The sequence below is a fragment of the Myripristis murdjan genome, chromosome 16 (genome assembly GCF_902150065.1).
Source record: "Myripristis murdjan chromosome 16, fMyrMur1.1, whole genome shotgun sequence".
Taxonomy (NCBI): domain Eukaryota; kingdom Metazoa; phylum Chordata; class Actinopteri; order Holocentriformes; family Holocentridae; genus Myripristis; species Myripristis murdjan.
In genome coordinates, this window is record NC_043995.1 from 30,180,067 (window position 1) to 30,198,616 (window position 18,550).

General features: G+C 40.9%; 1 protein-coding gene across 1 annotated transcript; it reads right to left on the reverse strand.

Moving 5' to 3' along the window:
• Nucleotides 1-1,114: 1,114 nt before the first annotated feature.
• Nucleotides 1,115-17,436, reverse strand: LOC115374320 (cathepsin L1-like). Its single transcript, XM_030073176.1, has 8 exons — nt 17,418-17,436; nt 12,562-12,666; nt 11,648-11,769; nt 8,070-8,222; nt 6,386-6,610; nt 3,274-3,439; nt 2,742-2,844; nt 1,115-1,730 (listed from the first exon to the last, which is right to left on the reverse strand). Exons 1-8 carry the CDS (start codon nt 17,434-17,436, stop codon nt 1,631-1,633), a joined length of 993 nt encoding a protein of 330 aa, XP_029929036.1. The 3' UTR covers nt 1,115-1,630.
• Nucleotides 17,437-18,550: the final 1,114 nt, after the last annotated feature.

Sequence of the window (18,550 nt, forward strand, 5' to 3'; positions counted from 1 at the left end):
TCATTCTCAAGACCAAAAAAGAAGGAGGTGACAATCTAAGCAAGGAGGATCTTGCTGTAATCAACGTTGCCTATTCCTTGTTTTTCCGAAAGCTAGAATCATGTGACTTGCTGTAACAGAAAAGCCCAAGAATCAAGCGCTCATCCCAAAAAAAAAAAAGGTCAGAGGAGACAGAAGCTATTTTTCCACATTTGTAAAACCACCCCCTCCCGCCCTTGTTTTTCCAAGATGTTTAGTGTAGTTGAAATACTGTTTGATCCCACTGTTGTAAGTAGGAATTAATGAAATCCATACAAAAAGCTTTAAACGGGGAAGAGCCGAGGGAAATATTATATTTGACTAAGTCTGAGTTTCCTCGGCTCGGACCCGACCCACCATGCTTTATCGTGCCATTCTTGTCCATGTGTTAGACTTACTAATGAATGTGGCTAACCAACCAAAGGCTTTAAAAAAGATACACAACACTTTAAACGTCAATCATGGTGGGACATTTTGTATCAACAACTAAAGAAAATCCCTTTGAATACCTCATGTGAAAATTGTTTGTTGTGATGTTGCACTAAAAAAATAAAAATGACTCATTTGTAACCCAACGGTGTTTTCTGGTCGGCTGACTTCATTCTGACCTTGGCGGCGGCGAAGGAGGGGGGAGGGGAGGAGGGGGGGGGGCAGAGCGAGACGCATCAGAGGCACATCAGGGGGCATTAAGAGTTCGAGCGATCCACGTTTACAAAGGCTCATACATCAGTATTTCTGGTTTCAAGCCGGTTATTTCTCATATTTTGTGTTAAGATAACATCAATTTAAATACGAAATTACTAAATCTAAATTCTTTGCAGGGTGGAAAAGCCTCTCAAGCAGCATTTAGACCATCATGGGATTTTAAAACTCTATATCAAATCCTGTATTTATGAAATTAGTAGGTGGGTTAGCAGATTTTAAAGGACTGCACTGAATTTTAGGAAATTAATGTAAATGTTGACTTAGTCTTTACGTGATGAAAGGACTGGCAGAGGGAAACCTTCACCGATTTTGCGTTGCTAAAAAAAAAAAATCTATTTTCTTATGCAATGCAAAGTGTCTGTATGCATGTAAAATGTAAGCAGACGCTGCGTTTTCCCAGATTTGATATTTATTGAAACGCCAATTGGCTCAGTCAATAAACTGATCTATTGATCCCAAGTCAGTGAGGCGCAGAAAACAGAAACACTGCCTCTGCTGCCACTTCTCTATTACACACTTTCCCAGAAACACACACACACACACACACACACACACACACACACACCCATACCCATACAGACACACACAGGTAAGCAAACACACACGTGTCTCTACGCATTAAGACATCTCCACATCACAATGAATAGAGATGCAGAGCTAGATTTGTCCGTCTAAAATAATAAAAAAAAAAAAATGAAATTGCATAAAATTTACTTTGGTAGAAAACCTTAGTATTTTAAAACCAGCCAGCCCTGATATTTGCAGCTTAAAATGTGCGATAAAGACAATTAAAACATTTGGAAAAAATATAAAAATCAACGTAAGATGACAGTAAAACCCTTAAAAAACACAGACGGCGTTTATAATCCGCCTTCGACTGAGTTCAGTTCCCCTGGCCGGTGCGGAACTACATGATGGGGTAGGTGGCGTAGCGAGCGATGCCACACTGGTTGTTCTTGTTGCGCACCATCCGGATGAAGCCCTGGTCTCCAAAGCCTTTTCCCCAGCTGCACAGAGACACCAGACAAACCACAGAATTATATTTAAAAAAATGTGGAGCATGTTTTTGTGAGATTTATTGGAAAAAAAAAAAAGTGAATAATCTACCAGTGATTGCATGTGCAGGTGATTCATCCCAATGCATCATATTGACACTCTAACGTAAATCATGCAACAAGTAATATCTGAAAAATGACAAATTGAAAATGTCGCAGCTCCAAAACGAAATGGTGAGTAATTTTACAGAACTACGTCAGGCAGATTCGTGAAGGAAAAATTGCAGGAAAAGGATAAAAGATAAGATTCGGTTCTGAATGACAGGGAACTCTGCAGTTTCTCTGTTTCCACAGGAAGTGAAGTTGGCGAGTGGCGTGCAGAAATCTGCTAAAAGTCTCCAAGCTCGCCTGAAACAGCTCCGCAGACAAACAGGGCTCCATCAGCCAGAGCTAATGTGACTTCATTTATTAACTGTATCAGTCTGCAGGTCATTTAATAAAAGCTCAAATACAACTTTTTATTAAAACAAGGTCAAAATTCTTTGTTTAAATAACACTAGCTGTCTCCTCAGATGCAGTTGATGATGAAAATGGTCAATGTGCATGGAGCATGCAGACTGAGGGAACCTGTGATGATGCTTTCCAGGCTATTTCCAAGTTACAATTCCTCTCTAGTATCATTATTATTTTTATTTTCAATTCCACCAGTCCGTTGCTCTGAATGAGTGTGTCAGCAGGAACCTAAACCCTGACCCTGACACATCAGCTGGGCTTGGCTTGTTGACTCTGTGCACCTTCCTGTTGGGCCCGACTTCCCTGTTTCACATCCCCATTGTCCTCAATACACCGAGAAAAACACACACACACACACACACACACACACACACATACACACAGGGGAACAGATGGAGGACTGTCATATAGATGGGGGAGCGTGCGTCCGCTGGCTGTGTATGTATGGAGCAGATGGGGTTTGGAGGATGAAAACAGTGAATGGAAATGTGAAGTGCGAAATCCCCTCACCTGTTCTTCACCAGCCAGAAGTCCTGTCCGTTCAGCGAGCCGTAGCCCACGGCCAGCACGCCGTGGTTCACCCGCTGCGTGCAGGACGGGTCGTCGTACACCCCTGAAACCACACGGGACGGGCAGATGAAAAGCAGTTAGCTGAAGTTGAAAAGTTAACAAAAAAAACTTAGATTTATGATCTATTTTCTTTAAAATGTGTGTTTTTTTTCATACAGGATATTCATTTTATGGCTTCCAGTTGCCCTTAGTTATTTATGTATTTATTTTTATGCATGCCTTTTTCAGTTGACTCTAGATTTATATAGGTGACTTATGAGGTAAGTTAGGGGAATAAATGCTACTATTATTAGGATTTATAGCTGTATCTATAAATATAATCTATAAAATAATCAGAGGGCTGAGTGAGCAGGTAGGTTGGTGTTCGTCTTGTTGCTCATGGTCACTTCTGCTGGGAATCAAACCTCCAGCTTTCTCTGCACGTGCCGTTTTTACATTCAAGCCAATAAAAGCCGGCGCTGCGTTCACGTACCGCTGTGGAAGAAAGCAAATCTGGGCCGCGTGGCGTCAATCGCCACGGAGATGGGTCCGATGGTGGCCACCGCCTCCTTCAGCGCCTCCTCGCTGCCCTCGGCCACGAAGTTGTAGCTGGAGCAGTTGGCGGCGCGGTACGCGGGGTTGTAGCGGCACTGCTGTTGCTGAGGGGAGAAGACAGCGGGGTGAGACTCGGGTGAGCGTTTAGCGAAGCACAGCGTGAGAGCAGATTCACCAAAGTGAACACCGACACAGGAAACCTGGCCGGGGTGCTGAGGGAAAGGGGGGAGAGGAAAGCGACCCTCCTTCTCAAGCAGAAGAAGTTTTACTTTGCCAACATTGCACTTAAGTAGAAGTAAAAGCCCTGGTGTAAAAAAAAAAATGCTTCTGTAAAAGTAAAAGTGTGTGATGTAAGACGTAGTGAGAGTAAAAGTCATGGATTCTCTGAAGTGGAAAAATGAAAAATAAAAGGTGGCAAACAAAGTGAGGGCAGATTCCTCTTCTCTTCTCCGGAAAGGAAACCCAGTTTGTCACTTTCTGATGCTAAATCTGACTTAAGTAAGATACTTACTTCAAAAAGTAATACAAAAATACCTAACAAACACTTAACTTTACTTCCACTCTTGCACTTGATTCTGTGCACGAGTGTTTACCTTTTATTTGCTTATGTGCTTTATGTGCTTTTGGTAATTTGGTAATTTGGTTTTTCAAAGTTATTGGGATTATGTTTAGGACGAAGTGGTCGCCTCACACCATGTCCTGTGTGTTTGATTCGTTTAGACCGCGGCTGCGTCACGGAGGCTCGTGGCGTCCCGGAGCCGCCCTCCTCCTCCCCCCGGACGGAGCCGGAGGTGAGACACGATGTCCACTTGGATTTAGCTCTTGTCGCTCCAGAGGGACGTTGACACCAGACCTCAGACAAGTGAGAGGGAAAGTGCAGCTCTGCACCTCGCACTGCCGCTCACACACACACACACACACACACACACACACTCCTGTTGTCGCCAACATCAGGAATTCATTCACAGTAGAGATTTAATGCAGGATTCCTACACGTTTTCCATTTCAAAAAGTGATATGACTGTCACAGACACCACAGTGCATGACACAGGGCTTCCCACTCTGTCTAATGTAAAATTACCCGATTTTTCCATGACCTTCCAGGACTAAAATGTCAAATTTCCAGCAGCTACATCTTGTAACATGACAGTTTTTTTTTTTCCTCAACCAAAATCATAATCACACTTTCAGAGGTTCAGAGGTTTAATTAAAGTTATTGTTCTGTTTTATTCTGCAGGGGAAGTGAAAACAACATGAACACAATGGAAAATAACCCTTGTGTTTGGTGAGGCAATAAATCAATGAACTGAGAGGCTGACAAAATTCCAGGATATTCCATGACTTGTCTCTAGATTTTATTAAATTTCCCTGCCTGGAATGGACTTTCCTGATATTCCATGACCTGTGGGAGCCCCGAGGACGTGACAGTGGGTCTGCAGCTGCATCAGATGTGTGTAATAAACTGTAGCTGAACTGCTGTTTCTCTTCCAGACTCGCAAATGTCAAATTCCCAAACTTTGTCAAAGTGCATGGAAACCCTGAGGCTCTGTAACCTCACGGCACATTTCATTTTTGTTACTTTGCAATAAAACTTTTTAAAAAGTGTGTGTGTGTGGGGGGGGTTAACGTTTATTAATTTGTGAGATTTTGGTTGTTCTTGTGGGTTTTAGAGTCACAGAATCTTAAACGGCGACCTGTCCTGCCATAAAGGACGAGACGCCTTTTGGCCAAAAACCTAAAGTGTGAATTACAAGCTTTTTTTTTTTTTTTTTTTTTTTTTTTACAAGAATCTTACTCGTTAAAAATGATCTGTGGGTCAAATGGCCTGAACATGACACTTCTCACACTTCCTAAACCAAGCATCGGCTTGCCTTGTCATAGTTTCCTCCCAAAAACGAACAAACAAAACAAATGGTGTGTCTCACTTCCGTTAGTGCACTGTCTGACAGTACACTTAGCTGACAGTACACTTACTGGCACAGTGCGCGGATTTCGACAGTGAAGGATGTCTCAACTGGCGCACTTCCCGTTGTGCACTTACCGGAAATGACGATCGCCACAGTCGGCATCAGGCGAGCCGACCGCGGCATCAGGCCGCTCACCTGTCAGATCCAGCAGACCTGACTGGGTGGGCGTCGTACCGGCCGGAGCCGCGGCTGGCCCGCCTGATGCCGACCGGAGCCGAGGCCGGCTTTGGTTTTCGGTGGTAAAGTTATCCAGAAGTAGACGTGTACACATCCTATCTTCAAAATAAAAGCATCACCACTGCTTCTAAGGTATTAGAGTTTTATTTTTGTAAACAGTGACTGTACTTTGCACAATCGCTAGCTTGAGAGTTATCCGAAAACGTCGAAGCAATTTTCAAACAGACGTTATTTGGACAAACTGACCACATATTTGGAATCTACGTCGTTACTTTCTCACCTGAAAAAAAATTAAAACTTAATAAAGTGACATATTAACAGTCGTAAAACAAAAAATCAACTCAGCTTTTTTAGGTAGCTCCTTCCGGTCAGTGGTGCCGTTAGGGTGAGAAGTGTCCATCGCTCCACACTCAACTTTTTGACCGTTTTGATTGTACATCCGGGTATTTGCAGTGCACTGCATTTTGTTAGTATTTTCAGTGTGAACGCACTTATGCACTCAAAATACTAAGAGTAAGTGCAGAAGTGCGCGATTTGAGACACAACGGCTGTGTCCAAAATCACTCACTCCCCCTCCCTACTCACTATATAGGGAATTCAATGTAGTGGACTATATAGTGAACTCAATAGCAGACCGTTTCGGACACGACTTCGCTCTTTGTTCGGCGCCATTCCGCAATGCATGACGGGATATATTGCTGGTTAGTGACCATCGGATGTTCACTACATTTCGCGGTGGATTGTGGGATACATCCAGTGGACTATATAGTGAACATTAATAATCACTAAACATTTGGACACCCCTACAAAATGGCGTAATCACTATATAGTGCACTATATAGTGATTAGGGAGTGATTTCGGACACAGCCAACAAAAGTGTCTGTGCCGAATGAGCAGTGACTCACCACTCCGATGTACGGGTACGATGCGTCCGAGTCGATGCCGTGGTTGTCGATGACGTACTGGAAGGCCCGGGACATGTAGCCTCCGTTGCAGCCCAAGTTGCCGTACTTGCCGGAGCAGTCCACCAGGTTCTGCGGGCTGAGGTCCACCAGCTTCCCTGTGGTCTTGGCCAACTGGCCCTCCAGGGCCCCTGCGGCACTGAAGGCCCAGCAGGAGCCACAAGAACCCTGGAGTCAGAGAGGGATTAGTATGACTGTAATGCAACGATCACACTGTGGCCTGAGAAAATCAGCCTTCTCTTAAAACACGGGAAAATCTGACAGCCGAGCCTTTTGTCCACTGGAATTCAACGTATTTCAAGGATTTTACTGAATAAAAACGAGACTTTGGATTAGGGATGCACATAACATCGGCCTGACATCGTTATCAGGAGTATTGGCTTTAGAAATGTAATATTGTATGGGTCTGAAATGAAGATTTCTGCCGATATGATATGCTGATATGTGAAACAGGTCAAATCTGCCCTGGCTGTGAATGTGCTGTTTAATAACAATAAAACAACAACAACAGTAATAATAATAATAATAATAATAATAATAATAATAAATATGGCATGTTTTACATAACTTATGTTGAAGTGGTTTTCTTATTTTGCCCGGTGGAATATGTGCATTTTGAAAAGCACTGCATTATATGCCTGCATCTGCCAGCTGGCCTTCACAATAAGAGCAGGAATAATAAAATGTTCATTCCACTGCGGGAGAGACTTGATGTTCTCTGCAATTAAGTGGAAAAAAAAAAAAAATAATGTGCATATATCGGCCAAAACTCTGATATTCTGCATTACGTTACATTCGATACCAGAGTCGTTGCTTTGTCCTCACATGTTGCTTAAGAAGATCTGACGCTTCAAACAGGTTTTTAGACTCAGCGCTAAATGATTACATACGCTGGAGTTTATCAGTGCATTCACAGCACAGTTGGAAATTTTTTCACTTCATACAGTTACGGTTTACTCTGTTTAATATATATGCAGGACTCTGTTTTGCAGTGCATGTGAGGTCATGCTGTCCCAGCATTATGAATGTCCTGTATTTCTGCGTCAGTGAAACTTTAATTTCAAATTTAATCTTATTGAGCAGTTCAGAAACACTTTTTCAACCTAAAATTCTTCTCTTTGTGTTTATAAAAGAGAGGAATTTTAGACGTAGATGTGTGAGTATTAAAAAAAAAAAAATGCATGAAGAGCTATAAATTTATGTGTATTTTAACAGTAAAAAGGCCAGTGGACTGTATGGATGTTAAGATAATAAGAACAAGCTGTGATTTTGAACTCTGTGCAGGTCATGGAGGGTCAGTTTGAAAGCGGAGACGTTTCAGTCTGAAAAATCCAGAAAGGCCAGAGGAAAGGCCAGCGCTCCGCTTGGCCTTTGTGGTGTTAACGCGTGTCAGGCTGCCGTCTGGCACCTCTGCAGAGCCCGCCGCCGAGCCTGGATGTGGCCGGCGACTTGCAACAGAGACACTTGTGGTGAAGAAATGTGAGCGACAAACAGGATGACGAGGAGGGGAAATGAAACTCTCGGGACAAAGAGGATTATTGTGACATTTTCTGTTTTCTGCTTCTGCCCTGACCGCAAGCGTGGACCGATCGTGCCCGGTTCACACGCCGAGCCTCTCTGCTTTTACCTGCATTTTGACTGAAGTGACGCAGCCTTTCTGCCTCCAGTCGATGCTGTCTGGCACTGAGGCTCCGGTTGCTCCCACGAAAGCAGACGGCGCCCTCTGGAGGTCAGAGGGAACACGGAGCGTGGCAAAGGACTGGAGAATCTCCTCTGGGCTCTGCAGGGAAGATGACAACAAACTCAGGACCCCAAAAAATCCAGCTCTGCCATTTTTTGTTTTTGTTTTTTTCAGTTCAGAAAAGACACAAAGTGGGAACCAGTTTGGTTTTCACTTCATTTGGATTAAAGCCGACGTCGTTCATTTGTGAAACAGAAAACACTGTACATTCCTCTTTTGGAAAGTTCCCTGGTGTTTTCTGACCTTTTGAGAGAATTGATGAACACATTTCCTGTATTTCCACCTGTGTGAAATGCACCTTTAAATGTTTTTTTAAGATATCACAGATATTCCGCAACTGTAGGGAACATTAATTTGGGGGAAAAACAATTACTACTTTATGATTTAACAACCCTGAAACTTAGTGTCATTATTTTGGCCACAAAAACATCCCAACTCTTACTATAATATATATTTTTATATTTATTTTGTGCCACCAAAAGAAATAAATCTTTTTCTGAGAGCATGTGCTGCTTTTTATTGGCTCATTTTGGAGCAAAACTGATGGGTTTGACAAGAACAGACGACACCACCAGCTCCTGTCCGTCCAACGAGAGAGACGTGGACCTCGGGACAAAAGTCAAATAAAATACACCGACATGTCATGTGTTTGTTTGTTTTCTGTTTTTTTTCTCAACCAAATGACACAACACTGAATTATCAGAGTTGTTACAATAAACATGGCTGGACTGCTGGAGTGAAAGTCAGACAGGAAGCAGGAAACCAAGCAAAGGTCTGACTTGACTGGATACCAAAATAAGTAATAACAGACAAAAAAAACAAACAAACAAAAAAAAAAAAACACCAGGAATGTCGTTACTAATAGTTATTTTTACTATTAGTGTTTCAGGGGTGTTTGCATGCTGTTCTTCCATAAATATTTTGCACAGTTATTACATTTCATATCATTTGCCAGAAAAACCTGAGCTTTAACAAACATTATGCGGCTGCAGGAAGCCGTTACATGACAGGCATGGACATAAATATCATTATTGAAGGGTTTATTGTTGTCTTTTTCAAGTTGTTTGTTTTTTAGCAGTTAACTCTTTTTCTTTATGATGTAATGTTTTGTGTTATGATGTAATGTTTTCTGGTGTGACCCCAGGAAGAGACCTACTGCCGGCTCAGAACAGCCTAACAGGGTCCCAGATAAATAAATGAAAGCAGGTCTTCAAATCAGGTTTTTTTTTTTGTTTTTTTAATTAATTTAACCATCATGATTTATAAAGAAAAATCAGGACTGTTGGACTTGCTGTCCTCACACAACAACCAGGAACTTGCGTATGAACTATTATAACAAAATACTAAATTTGATATCATGTCAAAGTTTTGCGAGCGCACACTCCAGTGGCCCAGTAAAGACAGCGGTCAGTCAGATAAAGACCTCTCGGTACGGGCTAACGCCGGCCGGGCTCTGTGCCTCCCGGCCATCACAGCCAATCAGAAACGGGCGGCGCGTCGTGGCCTCTCGCTCCGCAGGGCTGAACTCCGACCGCGGCCTGAACGCACCAGCGCCGACCGCCGAACTATCACACTCTGCTGCAGCCTCTTAGCCGCAAAAAAAGATCAATTCCAGCGAGCGAAGCATATAGACGTTTCAACTTGGTGGTGAGTTTACTTCCACTTTAGTTTTTTTCACCTGGAGGAATCGGCCGCGCTCCTCCGGCACAAATCGAGATCAATAAATCCATAAATGAAGTGATTTGGACTCGCCTCAAAACTCCAATAGTGTGGAAGCGGCTGACTCGGGCTGAGGTGATGGAGGCCTTGAGGTTAAAGGGCTCAAACTAAACACCAGTTATCATGTCCTGAGTCTGCAGTGTGTGTGTGTGTATGTGTGTGTGTTTCACTCTTGTCTTTCATGAGTTTAGTTTATTAAACTATCAGAACCAAAACCAAAAGCACTCGTTGTGACACTCCTCCTGTGTCTTCATCCCAAGTCAAGAGACACAAGAACCGTGTTGAAATGTTCATCTGAACGTGGGTTTGCACAATAACACAGGCGGCTGCAGGTTGCTCAATCCGTCACAGCCCTCGCTCAGTCCTAAGAATCATTTAGATATTTCTTTTGGAAAATGAGCATCGCTTTGCATCTTTTTCCCCCACGCCGATATATTTCACATCAGCACTGTACAGGACACAGCTCTCATTTAGTGCCCTGTTTCCCTCCATCAGCCCTTCCTTATCTACTGTTGTCTACTACTACTGTCTACTACTATTGTCAAAGAATTGATTTCAAGATATTGCTGTTGGTCTATAAAGCACTAAATGGTTTAGGGCCAAAATACATCTCTGATCTGCTGCTAAATTATGAACCATCCAGACCTCTTAGGTCGTCTGGGACAGGTCTGCTTTGTCCCCAGAGTCAAAACTAAACATGGAGAAGCAGCGTTTAGTTTTATGCTCCACATGTCTGGAACAAACCCAGAAACTGTAGATCTGCTGCGACTCTCAGTTCTTTTAAATCACAGCTGAAGACTTTTCTGTTTGCCGCTGCCTTCCATTAAACCACATTAAGGTTTCATATTTTACACTGCACTGTAATTTTAACTTCCTCTTCTTATTCTCCTTTTAGCTTCTTTTATTAATTGTTTTTATGTATGTTTTCTTGTGTTGCTTTTATATTGTTTAATGCCTTTATGCTCTATGCAAAGCACTCTGAATTGCCTTGTCGCTGAAATGTGCCTTGCCTTGCTTTACTGTGCACAGATGTAAAAAAATATATATATATATATTATTTGCATCTTTAATCAGTCTTATAAAAGCTTCATCAGGTCGGGTCTGTCATTATTGATTCGTAAAAGTTGGGATTAAATTTAAAAATCTCACTCTTTCCCGTGTTGTGTCATTACTGGTGTAATCCGCTGAAACTGCAGAGTCACATTCACAGCAGACTGCAGACGGAGCTGCTGTGGAGGCTGAAATAATCCTGTTGGTTTAGTTCAACTCTCAAAAGCAGAACCGCAGCTCCGCTTTCGGGCTACGAGACAGGAGAGGTACCTGCAGTACCTGTGAAAATGTGTTTTAACCAAACTAAGTTATGGCCTGAATGCAGTGGCCACACATTTATTTATTTATTTTTCATTTAACCTTTATTTAACCAGGAAATCCCTTGAGATCACACATGAATGTAAGGAGCCATTTCCATTAAAATATTTTATTTATATTTCGATCAGAGTTCCTTCTTTGCTTTTCGAGTTGATCTAATTTCCTGTCTGAAAAACTGCAAACATGCTTGACTTGTGTTGTGACTTTGGCTCCGGCCCAATCAGGATCCATACACAAACCTGTGCTTTTATGATGGTAAATGGTGGCAGTGCAATAAGAAGCAATCACCAGAGAAAAGGAATTTGATCTTTTTTTGGCAGATAAACATGAAAACCGTATTCATTGTGTATTTTATCTCCAAAACGAGCGTCCCTTACCAAGTCTCCATGTGGTTCATGCTGAGGTCGTAGCTGTGCAGACCCATGGAGGCCTCCAGGTTGTGGATGGTGATGAGCATCAAGTTCCTTTCCCACAATTCCCTGCGGCCCAGCTCCTCCACCTCCAAGAACACACGCACACCCCAGCAGTTATTCTCTGAACATTCATTCATGCACATTTAAGGAAGCAGCTCCTGAATCCCAGTACGGGCGTCAGGTTCTGTGGCTTGGTCCATTTTATATTCATATACATGTTTATATATGTGTATATATATGTATGTATATATATATATATATATATATATATATATACCGTTTATATTTATATTTATATAGGCTGTTTATATTTTTCTTTATATTTATATTTATTGTTCATATATATATATTTTATATTTATTATACATATACTACTTATATACATAGGCTGTTTATTTATATATATATATATTATATTTATATACGCTGTTTATTATATTTATTATAATATATATATATATATATATATATACTATTTATATTTATATACGCTGTTTATATTTATTATATATACTGTTTATAGTTATACATACTGTTTATATTCACACATATTGTTTATATACTGTTTATACTATATCTATATTCTATATATATTATATCTATATTACACTTCTTTTTTACCTTGCTTTATTTATTTATTTAGGCTTATACGGGACCTGAGTTCTAATTTCGTACCACTAGCATGTAAATGTGAGCTGGTATGACAATAAAGTTCCTTGAATCCTTGAATCCTTGAAAGAAAATAAAGCTTCCCACCTACTAGCCTTTAAAATTTGGCTACTAGAGAGAGTCTGAATTCATTAAGGAAACAGAAAACAGGGCTACAGGTGAGTTCACTCAGGCTCTTCAGCTCCTCACCTCCGTCTGGTACTTCTTGCCGTGTGTCTTCTTCCACATGTCCCAGTGGAGGTCCAGCTTGGATTCAAACATGGCCGCTGCCCCGGCACACAGCGAGACGAGCAGCAGGCTTCCCACCGTCAGGCCTGTGCACACAGAGAGACATGAGCCACTTCAAACCACAGGATATCCTCTGACCTTTAGCGACACGACGGCCGCTAAACGAATTCCTGGCAGAGAGATCGAGATCTGAGTCATGAGTGGCAAATGAGCAGCTGATAAAACACACAAACCCTCTTACTTCTCAAAGGTAGAGCAGAAATAATACCATGAGTTGTGTTGAATATCAGTGGGTTGAGCAAAAAATAAATAAAGACGAGAAACAAATCTGGATGACAAAGAATGAACTCCAGTCAAAGGCGACGGTCAAACAGCCAGTAAAGAGTCCGTCTGATTTTTTACTCAATTTTTTTATGTAAAAGTGTCAAAAAAAAGTGTCAAAAAAACACTGAATCTGGAATTTTAAATTGTGATTTGGGCCATGGATCTATTGGTCCTAAATCAGACGTCATTATTAATCCGCTGTCAGCAGTGTGTTGGACAAAATAAAAAGTGGAGGACAGCTGTGACATCGTCAGGGAGACGGGAGGCTGTCAATTCAATAAGGACGATGCTTCAGTCCAAGCCCTTCCTTCTTCCTCACCACAAAAAAAAAAAATAAATAAATAAAATAAAATAAACGTCATGTAAATGGCATTTTGTTGTTGCTCAGCATCACGTTTGTTGTGAATGACGGAGACCTGTCCACGTTGATGGCAGATACAAATTGAAGACGAATGTGAGCAGCCGAGGAAAAAAGATCAGATGTGATGAAACAGAATCAGGTCGCTTTCAGCCTCAGTGTGAACGCAGCCGATATGTGGCCGAAATTAAAAATTATATTGCTTTTTTTTTTGTTGTTGTTGTTTTTTAATCATGATCATGGCATTGATAATCTTGGAGGGCTGTTACGGCTGATTTGAATTTGGAGGGTGAGCTGTGGGGTAACTAACTAACTAACCAAAATAATTAAAGGTGCATTATGCAAAATTTCAGAGGGTTGATTGAAGTTCTGACCCTTCAGTATCAGCTGATAAAAAATGTGAAATAAGCCTGTATATTGAGTCTTTGTGGTTCTCATCATAAGACCGACTCACTGATAAAAAAAAAAAAAAGTGCCTGTTCCTCATTTTTGTCTCCACGTCAGACGACTGTCATTCATTTTGCACGGTGCACCTTTAAGTAGAGCTCGGCTGCATTTTTTCACTTGGTGGTAACATAGATGACAAACACAGGTGGATGCTCCTGTCAGTGCCCTTGAGCAAGGCACTGGCGCTGCTCTGTGGATGTCCGCTGCTCCTAAAAGCTAAGACACATGTGACCACACCTGATGATTGACAGTTGCTCTCTCTTACAACAAATGCTCAACAAATGCAAACACTCCCTCCCTGCCTGATTGGAGGAACGCATCACGAGTGGGCCGCCTCTCCCGGATTCCCGGACTCTTTCGGAAAACTTTCTTTTAAAATGCGAAAATGATTCACCAAAATGTGTTTCTGAAAAATCTGAGTCAAGAAATGGATCGTTTAAAAGTTTCCACAGGTGGAAAGTCGAGCTGGACGTCCCTTTATGCAACTTTATGCAAATGAGGAGACGCCAACACGATGTCCCGTGTGCCAGTGTTCTAAATATGGAAACCAAATGACAACACATATACAGCACTGATTCTTGAGAGTCGGGACAAAACACTTTATGAAAAACTTTTTTTGGAAATGTACACTATATTGATTAGAGTTAATATTCATGTAGATAAAGATCTGTGCTATTTAACCATGTAAAGGTGCAGGCTGGAGGTTAAAAACATTTTTAACAAATTCACATGTTTACCTTAGAAATTTGATTTGTGTCAACTCCGTCAGACACACTAAAAGTATATAATTATATAATTATAATAGCCCAACAAGAATTTTAAGTTCTGATGTATGTTGTAATAATGTTTAGTTACTCTGATATGCCATAAAATATAATATATAAACTTAAGGCTTAATTTCACACTGTTACGAATACACAGATTTCTAAAAATTTGCATTTTCAAACTTTATCTTTTATTTTGCCACTATAGAAAAAAATTCGTTAAGTGAATAAGACACAAGAGGATGTAGATCTGATGATCCTTTATTACTTAAACAGCAAAAACTGCGGAAAGAATTCGTTTTTTCCCCAAAAAAGATACAGACAGCTCTCCATTCACAGTGCACCACCACTTTTTTAACTTTAACTAGGCTTCATTATATTAGTTACCTCTTATCTTAACTCTTCTTTTTCACTTGATTTGTTTATACAAGTGCTTCTTTTTGGCTCCGCCCACTGAGGTTTAACTCAACTAATGAGATTTCTGCACTTCCAAGAAATGTTTTAGGAACTTAAACTCCAGTGTACTGTTGTAGTGATACAAGGAACTTGATCTGAATGCGGATAAACTGGAAGAATGCTGTTTCTTTATCAAAACACGCTCATCATTTACATGTAAATGTTGTATGTGCAGTTTTTCATGCTGTTGGCCTCACAACAAGGAAGTGGATTTCAACTGAAACAACAAGCAGTTTCTCACCGATTTGAATCAGGTCCAGAAAACCAGGTCATAGCTGTGGCGGAGCAACGTCACATATACCACTTATAACAGTTTTTAAAAGTCAGTGGTGGCAACAGACACTTTTAGGCAAAACTGAAACAAACCACAGCATGGAGAGGTTTGACACAGTGTTCTACCTGTAAAATAACACATTAAGTGCAGGAACCTGTTTTTTTTTTCTCTTTTTTTTTCTGTCTGTGGTTGGAGATATAGTTGATATATGAGGGGGAAGTGGTTTTCACATTTAGCCTGCAGGTAGTCCACATGACAACTCACGAAACAAGCAGCATGAACACGTCTGTCAAAAGTTCCCTCATGACTGTCAAGTTGGATTTTAGTTTCTGGTAACTTGGAGGAATGGTTTTCTCTATAATGCCATATATGCATGTATGATTTAAACTCTGGGACCGTGTTCAACTTGAAATGAGATCATCTGAAAACACAGGCACTTTAAGAAAATGCCTTAAGTTTTTTTTATTTTGTGGTTTCTAGAGGTGTGGTGCTGTCTTGATGTTTATGTTGTGGAGCTGGTGGGGAACCAGAAACCAGCAACTTCTCCCTTTGACAGCACAAACTCATGTGTGTCATTTACTGCTGTGTTAACCAACAGGTTGAACGTAACAACAGGACGGCGTTGTTGAACAAGATTCACCACCACAAGATGTCACCCATGAAGCCGCCGCGTTACCATGGCTACACACTACACACTTTTCTGGGCAGCTTCCTCTATGATGAGTTTACGTGACGACGCTGAAGAAAACACATAGGTTATTTCAGGCGGTAAATCTAATCCAGCGATGCAGGATGAGCAAATTCTGGGGCTCGGGTTGGGTTTGGACACAAAAAAAGTAAGAATGCCGGTTGGATTTGGCACCCTAATCCTTATGGTGCAAAAACCTTGGCGCTGTCCAGGAGCGTGGACCGCTGTTGGTTCGAAGACCAGCGGCTGCGTTGTTGCCGACGAGGTCCGATGGAGTGCCAAAAAGGACGGCCCAAGCCAAAGGCACTTAGGTAGGCCTCCGTGACAGCAGCAAGATGGCCTTAGTGCAGGGTGGGACCACGGAGCCGGTGGACTGTCTTGCTTTTATTTCACTCTTGTAAATGTTTTATGTGGAAGTTTGTAAGTTTTAGCAATAGGTATGTATGCATGTACTGTTTATATTTATGACTGTTCTCTTAAACTTCATCCTGTTTTTTTCTTTTTTAATGTAAAGCACTCTGTAACCCTGGTTTTAGAAAGAGTCTATGCTGATAAGGCTTTACTTTCATACTGTGATACCGTGTGTGTACGTGTGTGTATGTCTGTGTGTCCATTAAAATGTTAGATGATGTGAACTTGGCATAGTTCTGAGTAAAACCATCTTGAGTATCACTTCCACAAATTCAAGCCTATTACAGTGTCGATAAAGTTCTGGTGATTCAGCTATCACAAGACCGGTATTGAAACTATTGAACAAGCAAAAAAAAAAAAAAAAAGCCAAATGGATCAGTTTAGACTTTAGTTTACTTCCTCATCAAATTTTGTGACTGGAAATGACACGAGAAGGTTCACAGGCTCAAAGGGACACTATGCGGGACACTGACAGACACTCCAACCTGGAGTTTTTTTTTTTTTTTTTTAAATTAAGTCACACACAATCAGAGTTTTAGTAAAAGAAGCAAACAAGGATGTTGATGAGAGCAATAAAGAGTGCTTATCCTCAGTTGGAGTGTCTCACAAGGCAGGACTGCACCTTTAACTAAATGTAGACACTAATGGTGGCAATTACACTGATGGTGAACAACTTTAGGCTGTCCTAATGTGAGCTGTAATCAAAACTAACAGTGCTGAATTTAATCCAAACTACTGGCAGCGCCTATCAGGCTGCAATCACATCACCTGTACATTTTAAACATCCATCTGTTCATTTAAGCCTCAGAAAAGGAGAACCATAACAGTCCTATAATAACTATAAACCTTGCTATAATATCTAAGGCAGGAGATAGGAAACCGCAGTAAGGTGTATTATAGCAGCTATAAAGTCTCTATTAGTCACCGTGTCGATTTCATAGGAACATGAAAGTGATCTCCACATCTCTACACTAAATTCTTAACAAACAAAAACGAAAGTAAAAGCAGCAGGATCTAAAAGCGATTCAGTAACTAACCAACTTCAGTATTAACGTATAAAATGACAGTGGATGAGTGGAAATAGAAAAAATAATGTAAAATACGGTTCGACTTGCCTTGATTAGTCGGACGCATTTCGGCTCTCTGAGGTGCGTCTATTGAACCCGTTCACTTGTTTTTTCCTGGTTCCTATTTATGAGAAAATGTCACATGGTCTCTCTCACCTCTTCCTGCTCACACACACACACATCACTGCTGATCTGCTGATGATGTGGTTGAATGATGCAAATACCGTGTAGCTTCCCCCTTTTTTCTTCCCAGCCAGCATAGACCTGTGTGCATTTTTGTGACATGACTAAACAAGAAAACACAGCTTTTCATTTCGAAAGTGTGTGTCCTCAGCTTTAAAACTCAACCACAGGAGATTAACAATTTTATGAAAATGAGGAAGCATCATCTTTTTTTTTTTTTTTTTTTTTTTTATATCAGCCAAATAACCCAAATAAATGAATATGCAAAATTTGACATCATGTAAAGATCAAAATGGGTTTGTGCCGGAGCTGAAAAGCATCTGGAATGTCATTTAGATCATCCCAGGCCAAAACTAAGCTGATTAATTTTCTTTTAATGGGTTAACAGTAGATTAAGTAAATTTAAGGCAATTTCACATCCTTAAATTTGATTTTACCCCAAAAACTTAATAAAGTGTCTGTATTTTCTCCAGATTTTTCGGGGTGTCTTTTAAACAGCATTCCAACTGTCCCGGGACGTTAAAGCTCCCTTCAAGATTCAAGATTCAAGACAACTTCATTAATCCCTTTAAGGGCAATTTCATTGACAGCTCGCACAACAACACATGAAACATAGACAGAAAATTGATAGCTGTGTAAATTTGCTAGTCGCCATGATAAATTACGTTAAAATGTGAACAAAACACCAATACATATGTTCATTAAAAATAGGAATATGATAATAATATGAACAGGATGATAAAGTACATAAGGGTACACAGTACTCAATGCACAATACACACAATACAATTCATGAGGAAATGTTTAGCAATCGGACAGCAGAGGGGTTGAAGGACTTTGAAAAGCGATTACCCTTGCAAGCAGGTTGGGCATAACAACGCCCTGAAAGCAATAGTGAAAATTCACCTGCTAAAACGAGCCCGGCGTTATCCCAAGGTACGTATCCCCGAAAAAAATTGTGTCCCCTGTCCGGTTTTGCTGATTAAAACATGGGGTTT